This window comes from Mustela lutreola, chromosome 8 (genome assembly GCF_030435805.1).
Source record: "Mustela lutreola isolate mMusLut2 chromosome 8, mMusLut2.pri, whole genome shotgun sequence".
Classification (NCBI taxonomy): domain Eukaryota; kingdom Metazoa; phylum Chordata; class Mammalia; order Carnivora; family Mustelidae; genus Mustela; species Mustela lutreola.
In genome coordinates, this window is record NC_081297.1 from 31920282 (window position 1) to 31933646 (window position 13365).

The 13365-nt window shown below is 40.9% G+C and overlaps 1 protein-coding gene and 1 long non-coding RNA gene across 5 annotated transcripts in view; one reads left to right on the forward strand and one right to left on the reverse strand.

The window, feature by feature from the left end:
* Window positions 1–13365, reverse strand: part of NRP1 (neuropilin 1) — a 136051-nt gene that overhangs the window by 65122 nt on the left and 57564 nt on the right. For all 4 annotated transcript variants that reach the window (XM_059184223.1, XM_059184224.1, XM_059184220.1 and 1 more), the window contains exons 4-6: window positions 9266–9493; window positions 3115–3270; window positions 1177–1343 (exon numbers count right to left, since the gene is read on the reverse strand). In XM_059184223.1, the coding sequence (XP_059040206.1) occupies window positions 1177–1343; window positions 3115–3270; window positions 9266–9493 (551 nt within the window). The remainder of the gene's footprint in view (window positions 1–1176; window positions 1344–3114; window positions 3271–9265; window positions 9494–13365) is intronic.
* LOC131838309 (uncharacterized) lies at window positions 665–2764 on the forward strand. Its single transcript, XR_009356555.1, has 3 exons — window positions 665–976; window positions 1423–1499; window positions 2482–2764. It is a non-coding gene; the product is annotated as an uncharacterized LOC131838309 (long non-coding RNA).

Here is a 13365-nt window from a genome sequence, read left to right on the forward strand (position 1 = left end):
TTCTGACTTAATCTAGAGCTGGATTCAGCAAACCTCAGGTGAAAGTCTCATCTTTTCTCACCCTCGACACGTTTCTCGGAGTTATCATTTAGAGGTTAGCAGGAGTTCAGTCTCCTGTAATAGGCCATTTCACTTTAAGTGTATGTTAAACTAATATTGACCTTTTCAAAGTAAAACAAAATCTGGTATTTGTGTTCAAAAGACTGAAGCAGCCATAGATGTAGAAAGTAGGGGATTAATCATCGTGGGGTTTTTTCTTGCTTAGAAACTCTCTCTGGGAATTAGTCATTTTTATATATCCAGCAATGAGTGGTAAGACAAGCTTTGCCTACTCTCTGAAAAGGAAGCCTGGATCCTTCAGCAAATAACTCTGTATAATTTGCCCACAGTTTAACCCCCACAGCCTGATAGGGATGTTTCATTTGACAGTGGGTGAAAAAGTCAAGAACATGAGCGTCAAGCCGTGGGTGGGTGTATCCAGACATCAAGGCTGGACAAGCTGAGGCAGTAGGAGTGGTGCCAGGGATGAGTGGGGGGCCGGGGAGACGCGGTGCAGGGGCGGAAGTCCCGGGGAATGCAAGACAAGGGCAGGGAAGGGAGTGCTAGGGCAAAGGGAGTGCAGCAGAAGCAACATCCTAATAAGGATACAGATGTGTTCATTTCATACATATCTGTATATACGGAATCCACAAAGACTGCTTCCTTGGGCATGTATTATGTGTCCCTGTAGGAAAAGTAAGCCTCAACCCCTTTCTTCCTTCTTCTACTAAGAATAAACAAATAAATAAGAAGCCTTATACTTAGATGCAATTACTTCATGCAGGTCGACCAGAACTAATGTATTTCATCAAGGAAATAAAAATGTGTTGACGGAGGAAGCGTATGAATAGAGAATGTGTAGTCGTGGGGAAAAATCAGATCTTTTAGTTGTTACCGAAGTGAGACATCTGTGCTCAAATTCTCTGAAGACTTGTATGTAAGTATCTGCGAAAATAAATGCATCTTCGGGGACCTCCACCGGGCCTGCTTCTCCCCGATTGTGGTGACGGGGTGATTCTGCAGAGTGCATACACTCTTCCTTTTGAAGGCGTTTGGAATGGTGCTGCTTTAGGTCAACAACCTTTCTAGATGACCTAAATGTTCAGCCCTGTGTGTGCTGAGTCTCGTGCCACATACCTGAATCCACTCTTTGTAGGAATCTTCCCCGGGAGTCCACCCGTTCTCAGGGTAGTTGAGGCGGGAGCGTTCCGCAGACCAATTGGTGCTATACTGGGAAGAAGCTGTGATTTGGTCAGAATGAATCTCCCCCGATTCCATGCCCAGAGCTTCCATACATTTGAAATCTGAAGGGGAAGAAAAAGGGCCGAAAGTCATCAAAACAAAAGGGACCTGAGATGCATATTTCTTTTTATAACTTGGCAGATGAAAACAGTCATTTTGATGTTCACAGAGTATCTTACAGAAGATGACAGTGAGGGACTTACTGGGATGCAGCACTGGTATGTGACAGTAATTGTAATAATGGTAATAATTTTTAAAAGCAAGGCTAAAAAGATCTCATAGTGATTATTTTCCTCACTGGATCTAGCTTGACAGAAATACCATCAGAAATTTATTAGGAAATGATGGGAATTCTTAGTTACGTTCAAAGTTTAATATAGAAGCTATATTTAAATGAAATTTTACTAATTCTTTCAATATCTAATAAAATGAAAAAGACTTTATGTCTATGTTATAATCCATATTAGGTGGACAGCAGATCTTACTCTCTGTTTTTCAGATTCCTTTTATTTGACACCCGGGTCACCTCTCCTTGACTCTCTTCTTTCTCATGCCTCCTGCCCCTAGTTTATATCATTAAAACGTGGGAGTATCCGTCAGAAGTAAACTGCAGGATCATATGGTCCCAAAGAGGACCATCGCTTTACAACATAAAATAATAATGCTCACAGTGAGGACTGTGAGTCATGAATCATGTATTCCATTAGGCCTCATATACTCAGTGAAACAATGAAATATGACATTGATATGAAATATGATAAAAGGAGATGAATAATCAACCTTAGGAAATGTGAATCTAAAGTAATAAGGTGGAAAAAAAAGTTTTAGAGATGAAAGATTCTCAACCATCAAGAAAAATCTCAATCAAACTTTCACATTTTCTGAATTTTCTGTCATAACAGATCAAGTTATAGGGCTTAAAAGGTTTTCTTTCACCAGTTTCATGCTTTTAAGGTTAGGTTTGTTATTTGTAATACAAAAATATTTATAGATACAGAGATGCGTAAGTTAATTGATCGAATTAAGTACAAATATGATTTTGTAATTTAATTGGCATTTTTATTTTCCTGGTAAAAAAGAGACTAGCCTGTAGGACAGGTTTTCAAACATCCTCTGTCCTCTTCACTAGGTTACTTTCCAACCTGACAGCTAGACATGTTGAATCACACATTCATTGTTTTTTTCTGATGTTTTCCTTAGGCTCTTGAAAGAGCTGAACCCCACGTAAGCTTTGAAGAAGATTTGAGTTGGCTGAATTGCATATTTTAATAAGATGTGAAACATACTACCTTCTCTTTCTTTTGAGGAAAGTTAGAACAGAAGTCGAAACATGCTTGTTTCACCCGAATATCCACTTCTATTCATATAAGAAAGAAAAACAAAATGGCTTCCATTCTGGGTCTTCATGACCCAAACCATCATGTGTCAGTATCTATCTTGTAAGACTTCCTGTCAATAAACCACCACAGATGTGTTCCTATCACTTCTGATCGATGCCGGTCTCTGTATGATTCTCAGCCCGATATACATTCAAGGGTACCAGACAAGAGGTCTGGCTCTAGTTCATTGTTTCAGGTCACTGTTTTGCCGTTTCCTACTTTCTCCCATGATTTCAGAGGCTTAGAAGCAGCCTTCTCATCCACGATTTTCTTAAGAAGGCACACCAAATAGTTCTTCCTATTGATGTTCATAACCATTTAAAAGAGAAAAACAAATACTAGGCACTCCAATTCACCAAATATTTCTTTAGTGTTTCCTGTGGCCACAAGGGGTGTGAGGAGGAAGAATATGGAGTGTTTCCCACAGTGCTTTGCAAGATGAATAAATACTGACCTTCTGAGACACTGCTCTGCAAGACACTGTAGTTTGCTGAGAAGCCTTCTTTTGCGATCGCGCTGTCGGTATAAAAAACCATGGAGAGAATGCCTGATGAGGAACGGATCCGACCTGGGGTCTTCTGTCCACAGTAACGCCCAATGTGTGGGCCAACTAGAAAGGGAGAAATGCAGAGAACATTAAAATAGCTTTTGTTCCACAGCAGACACAAGAATAACCGTTTTGTAAGCATGGGTCCCCGCAGAACCCAGAAGTGTCTTCTTACCCAAAGCAAGTCTTCCCTGGTTAATTGTTTTGCAGTGAACATATTGTATCAGGTTTGTGGAGAGGATTTTAAAGTGTGCTCAGAAGGGCAGTCACAAATGTAGCTACATTCCCCATTGAGCAGGACTGTTTTCAGAAACAGAATCGAAATGCTTGCTCAACAGCAAAGAATGAGGTTTGGGCTGTCAAGAGGCACCTTGACATTCACCTCCAGGAGCAAACTGCACACACTGCCCAGGGCCGAGATGCCTGGTAGGCTATGATCAATGAAGATTCCTGAAGTTGCCTTACTCACTTCTCCCACCGCAGGAGGAGATGCTGGGAACTGGTCCTGCATGGAACTAGACCAGTACCAGGAATCTGATCCAGCACTGAATAGTCCCGATGTCCTTCCTCATTGCATCTTTTAGTCCTGCAGCCTTATACGAGGAGCATCACAGACTCGGAAGAAGGACGATGTACCATGTCCTACTCAGAGATCTATCTACGGGCCAACTAATAACTGTAACAATTAAAAAAAAATAGAAGCTACGGATTCTAATAATTTATACATAACAATAAGTTGTAAACCAAATGAAAAGAAAATGCATCTGACTTTTCTTCCAATTTTTTCTTTGCCAAACACAGGAGAAGTGACTGCATTGCATTTGTGTCCAGTGGCCAAAAGATGACCCAATGCAGCCATTTGACTATGCATGCTGGGGAAAAAGAGGAAGGACCCAAGGTAGTGAAAGATTGGGAACACTGATTAATTTTGATAAGTCACACTGCTGTTTGGCTTAGATCGGCCACCCCTTTACTGAAGAGCTGTTAGATAAACCTTGGTAATTAGTAATTTTAAGTTAACCTTACAGACAGTGCACAAGCCCTCTGGGCTTAGAGAATCTTTCCAGTTCCCTGTCCAGATCAACAGTAAGGCAAAAAAGAAAAAAAAAATCCCCTTTTCCTAGGCTTTTTTTTTTTTTTTTAATTGCACATATGGTAAAAACATACCAGATGGTTTGGGCTTAGAAGGACAATCTGGTGTGGACCATTTTCCCCTCCAAGAAATCCATGGTTCTCTGCATTTCAACTAAGAGTTATTGCTTTGTCCAAGGAAGCACAGTGAGTGGTCCCCTCTCTGGAGGGCTGGGCCTCCGGCAGGCACACAGTGTACCAAGGCCCATGTGTGTAACTTGGATGCAGAAGGCAGTTGATGGGGGACTAGGAGAAGCTTCAAATGTGATTGAAAAAGTGAGCCTCAGAAGAGCTGATCTCCCGGGAGCCACATGGACCCTCTGAGCTCCTGGTAGGCAGCTGGCTTGTCTGAACACCCTGCTTTTTAGGGTACTCAGATCCTTGGCTAACAGGTTTCCAGCTCTTGGCCAACCCACTTAAAAACAAAACAAAATAAAAATCAAAACCCAAAAACCCAACCAAAGTGTTTCCACGTTGGAGTTAGTGCAAATTGGTTACGTTGAATATCTTTCACAGTAATTGATTTGATTGAATTCAAAGAGTTTTCCCTACAGTAACCCCTCCCTCTCCAGCAACCAAACACTGTGTGTGTGTGTGTGTGTGTGTGTGTGTGTATAGACTGCTTTGTCATGAAGAAAACAAGGACAGAGCCCATTAGGGGCATCAATACCGGTTTTCTACAAGGTGCCACGTGGTCACGAGCAGTGGCTCTGCATCATGGGAAGAAAATGTTGTCATATCAGACTTCCCAGTGGACAGAAGAAAGCATCTTAGGAGAGGAAACTGTTTTGTTTCTCTTCAGTTTCAGTATGAGCCTCAGCTTCTACATGTGTTAGTTGTTTGCCAGATTTTCTTCAACCTGAATGAATCCAACACTTTTTTTCCTTCCCTTTGGAACGCAAAAGTTGCCCATGACACATGCACGAGAACATCATGCTAGAGCCATGAACTAGGGTCTTCCCTTTCCACAAAAGGAATCCCATTTCTGATGTGCAATCTTAATGAGAAGCCTAGAGTCCATTCATATGATCTCACTCTTTTTCCTCGTTTAAATTCCATTATCGTGGCTTCATAACTTTCTATTTCTTTAATTTGTGGGCAAACTTTTGCAGCCTGAGTCCTTGGAGCCATTCTCTGATCCCCACAGCCACTGACCCCTCCAAGAATACAAGTGCACAAGGAGAGCTGCACTTGCCCCCCTCCTTAAGCTGCAGATTCTCGCCCTCCACTACTACCCCATTCCTCCAGGGAAGTGGTGGGGAGGGGGAATCTCTTTGAAAGAGCAAACAGAAGAGAACTTGTCTAATGCAGACTCATAATTTAGAGAGTCTCCATGACTCACTGGTTTATAATGTTGAAGACTTGCTGGGTAAATCTGCCTTCTGTCCTTCAGAACATTGCCCCCGGACAGCAGTGCGCAACTCTCTTTAGGAGCCCTCGAGATACGAGAGTGAAAGGGCTTTTGCGACCATAAGACAAAGAAGTATTGAATTTTCCTGAACAACAGCAAGACCTTAGCACAGCAAGCTAATGCAATATTGATCTGAGCAGGAGTGCACGCAGGATTCTTATCCATCTCCTGAGTGTGCTCATTTGTGTATTTACATGGACACAGCTATTGGATTTCCTACTTCCGTTATCGTAGACCCAAAGGCCAAGGAGATGAATGGAAACTGTCACAAAGACAGCAGTAGAACTCAAAAATTGCATTATTGAAGAATTTAAGCCTGCAACATGTGCCAAGCAATCTCTTGTGGGGACAGTAGGTCCGCAGTGATCATATCTTTCCAAGTGTGAAGGCAATATGGGGTTTGTGTTGTTTAAAAGATACACCAGCAACCCTGAATGGCAGTACCCAGTTCTCTGTATTTTTCCATTCATCTTTCCAGAAATTATAACCCACCTTAGAATCAGACAGCTTGGCTTTCTGCCTCCTTTCTATGTGGGAAAAAAGGGCACCAATCTCCTCATTTTAAAATGAGGCATTACGAATAACCAAACAAAAAAGGGAATGTTTTCAAAAAGGTATAAGGGTATAAAAGAGACCATGTACTCTTCTACAATAGTAAACTTTTTATTGGAGGATATTGGGACTTTGCAACTCTTCCCCGGGGGGGGGAGGGGGAAATCTGCACCTTTGTGTCATTTATATCTTGGAATGTGTCTATTTTATGCTTATATCATTTTTATTTTCTATTTCTACCTCCGAAGGTTAATTTTAATATTAAGAGTAAGTCAATAAAAACCAAACAGAGCTCAATCTAGTTTTCATGCAACCTATTCCTCAAACAGTTAGTTGATAACTTTTGGAATGTGGGTAACAACTGCATTTCTGGTTCCTTGGCCAGCCTAGACGAGAGCAGACTTCAAGTGTGTTCATGCCATGGGAGCTAAGCATTCACGCTGGGCTCCATGATTCAGCACAAACACTTGTGACACCCGCCAGGGGCGCACACTCAGCTCCCGGCTCACAAACCATATGCAAACTTCCATCAGTCACTTCAGAGTCTCTACCTGTGAGTCCGTGGAGCTTCCAAGACCAGTCCGTGAGGATGTGTGATTCACCCCATGTGTGTCTCGGATTCTGAGTTCTGGAGTAAATCACTTTTCTTCAAAGTCAGTCTAAAGCAATGGGTAGCTTTCAATGACTTAGTCCTCTCATGCATTGTGTATGATAAAATGCAACCTAAAATCACGGGATGGTTTACAGCCTTCAGCACCTCCTGGTTGTTGTTTTTAGAAGGGGAATCAAAGAGTAAAAGCAATTTTGCTGGCAAGGAACTGTCTGTGTTGAACTAGTATGACAAAAATGTCTCTAGTGCCACTGACGAGGAGCCCAGGAGGGACCGTCTGCCATTTTGCCTAAAAAGGAGAGAGCTGTTACTCTAGAGTAGGCTGGACGAAGCCGGTTAACTTAACAAATATACACAGTTTTCACATTCCAAGGCCAGTTTTCTCTGGGAATAAGTCAAGTGCACCATAGTTTCAAACATGAGTGAATTACAGGGCTGATAATTCTTATTGTTAATTGTTCCTCGCTTCAACTCAGTGATTTTCTAGAGCCAGAAAATTACTACTTTGAGAAACCCTTGACACTAATAACAATGTGCTTCTTTCTGAAAGTATTCTAAAATAGTTGGTTGATTGGACCTCCTTTTCAGATGTCAATTTAAATGTAAGTTCTGGAAAGGAAGGCTGCAAATTTGGGTTGTGAACAAATAAACCCATTATTAAATGTTCCAACTATTATTACAATACTATTATGATATTGTTTTCCTAATTATCAGATTGACTACTTGGAAATCAATCAGCACTTTGTTTGGGCAAATCTCATTACTTAATGAAGGAGTTTCGATAAGATCATCATAACCCTATTTATATAGTAATAGACCAAAGAAAAAACTAAACCAATGATAGCTCACCCATTTACCCCAATGACAATATAAGCTTCCCCTAAACCCAGTTTATCTCCATTGCTGTTTACTGCTGAGGAACACAGCTACATTGAATTACACTGATAATTTTAATGTCATTTCAAAGGCAAAGGCAATCTGTTTCATGTGATACTTGCCCTTCATTTACAATTTAATATTTATTTAAATATTCCTTTCTCCTGCCTGATCATAATATCTGGCTTTATTTTATAGATGGTTATATATCTCTAACTGCTTGACTTGTAAGAACTTCCAGCCTGCCCTTTCTGATCTGTGTGGAGTGTGTTCTCTAGAGAAATCTCAATATTAAACCAGACTAAACACAAGACAAGCAATGCAGCTGCAACAAATTATTTGATATTATCTCCCTCTGTTCAGGATTTGGGTGTGTATTTTTGCCATTCACCTCCTAATTCACAAGGATTGACATGGAAAACTTTCATTTAGCTATTCACATGGCTACCCACCCCCTCCTTCAAATCTTTGCTAAAATGTCATTTTTATATTAAGACTGACCCTGACCACCTTACTTAAAATTTCAACATACACATCCCTCTTCCTAACCCTAGCTCTTTTCATGCTTTTGCTCTCCTCTTCTTTTTCTTTCTTTCCATTTTTTTTTGTTGTTGTTGTTTATAGAACTTCTCACCTTTTGACATTCTAACCACATAAGTCATTCATCTAGAATGTGTATGGTTTATTGTCTCATTCTCCCTGGCAGGACTGATGTTTAGAGAGGGCAGCCATCTTTGACTGTTATATTTAGCAAGTGGCCAGACCAGGGCTTGGTACATGGTAGGTGTTCAGTCAATATTTTTTAAATGTAGGACAAATTTAGATGATAAGTTCAGTGTAGATAGAGGATGTTTTGAGGTGATTCAAATTGCCAAAGATAAAAATTGCCTCAGAGCAGACAAGGAATCTCTCTAAATTAGCAATGCCTCGCCTCTGCCCCCAGATTAGGAATGTCCAAACATTCTCATTCCTTTTCTAAGTTTCTAAATTTTTGGTAACTGCATAATAGATGCACATTTCATCCTTAAAATTGTATCAAGTACTTAACCTCTCTGGTCCTTAATCTCCGCATTTGTAAAGTGAATGGTTTGACTTAATTGCTCTCTTAGGGTCTATGAATTAATGACCAGTAGGCAGGTCAATGAAAGGAGCAAAATACTTTAGTCAGGAAAACCATGTGTTGGTCCCAATTCTATCACAAAAAAAAAAAAAAAGAGTCCATAAGACCATGTATAATCTTTCATCCTCAGTTTCCTTGTCTATAAAATAAAGAAACTGAACAAGATAATTACAGTCTTTTGAACTGAAATGTTTCATTGTTGCTTTGCATAAAGAGACTTACCATTTGGTTTGTTTTTCCTCCTCCTTTTGAGCTATTTTTTAAAAAAAATGTTGCATGTATCATAACACTTGTAAAAGTATCCGAGGGCCCTTCCCCCAGGTTCTTCCCTTTTTGGGATGCTTCCTGCCCTTCTTACCATCAGGGAATCCATCCCAGATTTCTAGCCGGTCATAGCGACAGAACATCCCCCCGGGAGGATTTGAGTCGAGCTCCAGGTCAAAGCTTTCAAATTCCAGGATAATCTCTGACATCTTTGGTGCAAAGATAATATAAGTGCATTCAAGGCCGTTGGGATATTTTTCAGGGAATCCGGGGGACTTTATCACTCCACTAGATGCTGTGTAATTCTGGGAACACTCAGGACCTGGGAGTAAAAGAAAAGAAGGAGCAAAGTAAAAATCCCACTCACACGACTTCACCAAGAAATAACCTGAACAAAGGCAACATATATTTCTAATAAAAGCTCACCATTACAATCACTGTCCTAATCATTCATTACTCAGCCTTTTCATAGGAGCGATAAGTATGGAAAGTCAAGTTCAGATTTATTGCGTTCCCCTTAGTTTTCCATTTGTGTGAAGCAATTTAAAAACTTCTGCTGTTGCAGAGAAAAAAATGACAAATATAAAATCATGTGGGAACAATGAATGAGTAAGCTACAGAAATCTCGACAGAGCCCTAGAGAAATAATTATAGCCCCTTCAAGCTTAAATCTTTAAATCTTGAGGCTGACAGCCCTTTATTGGTGAAATAGAACATTTACAAAGGCGAGGGAGAGAATTCAGTGGAGGGAGTTTGGGTTTCAGATTCCTACACCAGTGACTCAGTAACTCTGCCAGATGTGACCTATGCCTCTTTGACAAACTAAATGTGAAAGGTAATTCGTACATGTACCCAGGGTGAGTGACTCATTCTGAGTGGTGTTGACACAGGTGTGGCGGTAAAGTGTGGCTGTTAGTGAGGGCACGATAAACTGTGATTACAGGCCGTGTTGCTAGAAGTCACTTGATATCAATGTTGACATCGTTGCCTTCCCCAAAGTAGCAGATACAGTGTCATTCTAAAATTATTTTTTAATATAGTTGTGTGGGTGTGTAATGCACACATTTTTAGAGTGTAATTTCAATGACTAGTCAGTGTTCTCAATACTTTACAAATTATGCTAATTTGTAATTTACATTGGTCAAGCTCATACACACATGTATTGCAAGTTGACCTTTTGACCCTACGGATGACCGCAATTTCAATTCACGGCAGCCGGGACCACATGGGATGGTATTCACCACCATTGGAAATGGCCCATCTGCAAGAATGTGAGCCCATCATCTTGGCCCCTTATCACCGCCACCACTGGCATGATTTTCCAAAGAGATCTTAAGACACTCCTGGAATCAGAGATGACTTGACCCTTTCAAACCTCAAGATCCAACCTAGGGTAAAGTTAAGTTCAACCATTCTTCTCCTGGGCCATTGTCTCACTGATGGGCATCCCATGATGGCATGCATGGGTTCAACTCTAAATAAGGAGGTTTGTTGAGAATGTTCTTAACTAAATATTCTCCCACAGAGCCAAGTCCTAGAGGCAACAGTGTAGTCATCAATACAGATTAAATTTAAATAGCAGATCTCTATTTTTAGTGTCTAGGGTTGGTACTCTGAATCTCCAACTCCGTGCATCTGGCAGCCTTTTGAGTAAACAAATCAATTGCTTGCTCCCCATGTACATATTAGATGTCTATGGCACTAGACATGCAGAAGAATAAAACTTACTAGCTGTGCACAATAAACCCGGCCTGTAGAGGTCTGACTGGTTTAAAATGCCTCTGGAAGTCTCAGTTGTGGCTCACTCTTCGCCATGATGGCTGCAGATACTTATTTATCTGATTCTAGTTAAAGTTATTAATATGTGGCATTTTACCATGTCAGTTACAGGTGAGAAGATTATGAAATGTGCTGTACTGTTTATATTGTTTCTAAATGAGTGGCTTGCTTCTCAAATGACAGTGACTACGCTAATGCAAATCAGCAATTTGAAATAATAGATTTATGATACTGGAAGCCCTTTTATTTAGGAACAATGACCCTGGAGCCCTCCAGCTTCCTGCCTGGGGCAAAAATAATGCTTTGGCTAGGCCCTTATAAGGCAAACTGACAGCAGGCTTTAATTTAGTACTAATATTTTCTCCTTCTTAAAAAGATAAAATTACTTAGGTGAGATCAAAATTTAATGAGAGGGAAAAAATGATAGGAATTAAGGGCATACTTGTTTTTTTAAGACTTTATTTATTTATTTGTCAGAGAGACAGAGAGAGAGCGCACAAGCAGGGTGAGCATTGGGTAGAGGGAGAGGGTGAAGCAGGCTCCTCACTGAGCAGGGAGCCTGACTCGGGTCTTGATCCCAGGACCCTGGGATTATGACCTGAGCTGAAGGCAGATCCTCAACCAACTGAGCCACCCAGGTGCCCTAAGGGCATATTTTCAAAATCAAATAAATTTCAACGCCTTCACGGAAGCTAGCCCAGGTATGCAACAAAAATTGGAGAAATTCTATGGGGGTAGTGGAAGAGAACTGGATTGAGCACCAGATCTGAGTTCTGGTCCAACCTCTACTGCTAACCTGCTGTGTAACCTTAGGTGGCCTCCTAACATTCCTGGTCCTCAGATTCTGTGTATAACAAATGGGAGGTGGGCTTTGGGATTTGGGAAAAAAAAAAAAAAAGCCCTTCAAACTCAAAGAGATTCTATAATTTCCTGCTTCCTCCTGTAAACATCAAGATTTGTGTTAACATTTTTCTTGTTCACTGTTGTGTAGGTTTGCCACTGTTGAGGAAGCACTTCCCAAAGAGGATCAAGGCAGTGGTGTGGGTTAAGGAATCCTGCAGAGTGTACACAAGCACTAAACAGGAGGGAGGGTGAGCAGCCCCATGTGCCTATGAGTGAGCAAGGTGCTGGTGTGAGAGGTGCACACTTGGACTGGGCAGCCCTTGAACACCGTGCTTTCGAGGTTATTCGTAAGACTTAGGGGACCTTGTGCTGTAAGAAGGCCATGCCACATTGTTAATGACATTGGATATATAATAATAATAGCTAAGATACTCTCTTTGGAATTATTATTAAATATGCAGACTCTAAAACACATAATATATGAAGTGACCAATCTCACTTTCAATAAATGTGCCTTCCCCACATAGAAACCCACCGAAAATGTCTCCAGCTTCTTCCAGCTGTTGAGCCTGGATGACTCAGGCCAAGGGAAGGACAGGGGAAGAGTGATAGGTAGGGAAGCATGGGTTCCCTGGAGAAATTTTTTTAGTGAGTGGGAATAACTTTAGGGGGGTGGCCTAAGCTTTCAGCATCTAGGAAAAGACATGGACGAGGGGAAAGTGAGAAACCTGGGGAGAAAATCAGGGTGTCCGGGGTGTCTCCAGAAGGCATGGGAAGAGGAGGGAATGGGTTTTGCTGACTGTCAGGCAAAGGTGGTCTTCTAGAAATGCAACATTAGGGATGCAGGAATGGCCTAAATTTTCCTTAGAACTGTAATCTATTGCCAGGAAACCTCAAGGTCAACTGGTGAAAGGCTCATTTATCGGTTCAACTATGATTAGTATAATGTATGTGTTTTGAGGAAAATTGAAATTGCTGTACTCTGGAAGAAGTGGTAGTTTTTTAAAGGAGATTCATGGATTCTATAATATCATTAAATGGCTTTTTAGGGAAAAAAATGTCCATGAACTTGTATATGTATGCATTAGTGTACTGTATTAGCTAATGACTTCCTGTAGAACCCCTGTAAGAATGCAGTATGTACAGTGAGGTGGGAGGGGATAAGATATTTTCTTTGCATTTTTCAGGTGGTACCAATCTGGTTGGAAAATGAACTATGCACACGTGAAAAAATTTGAAAATATTAAGGAGAAACATAATGGTTAGTAAAACACATCTGTGTGTGTGTGTGTGTGTGTGTGTGTATGGTATGCATATGTGTGTATTGTATGTGTGTATTGTACGCATGTGTAGGGAACAAGTCGGGTATACACATAGGAAAAAAAAGTAGAAGAATTAGGAAAAGCTTCCCGACAAGAACAAGTTTAGAGCCAGGTTTCCGTGGAGGTTAAGGAGCAAGGGCTCTGCAATCTGATAGCACAAGCCATATCCATGAGTGTCGTCACGGCTCGTGTTTACTGAAGACATTTTTGGTGACGGGCACTGGCTCCATGTTTCCCATGTTTCCATTTC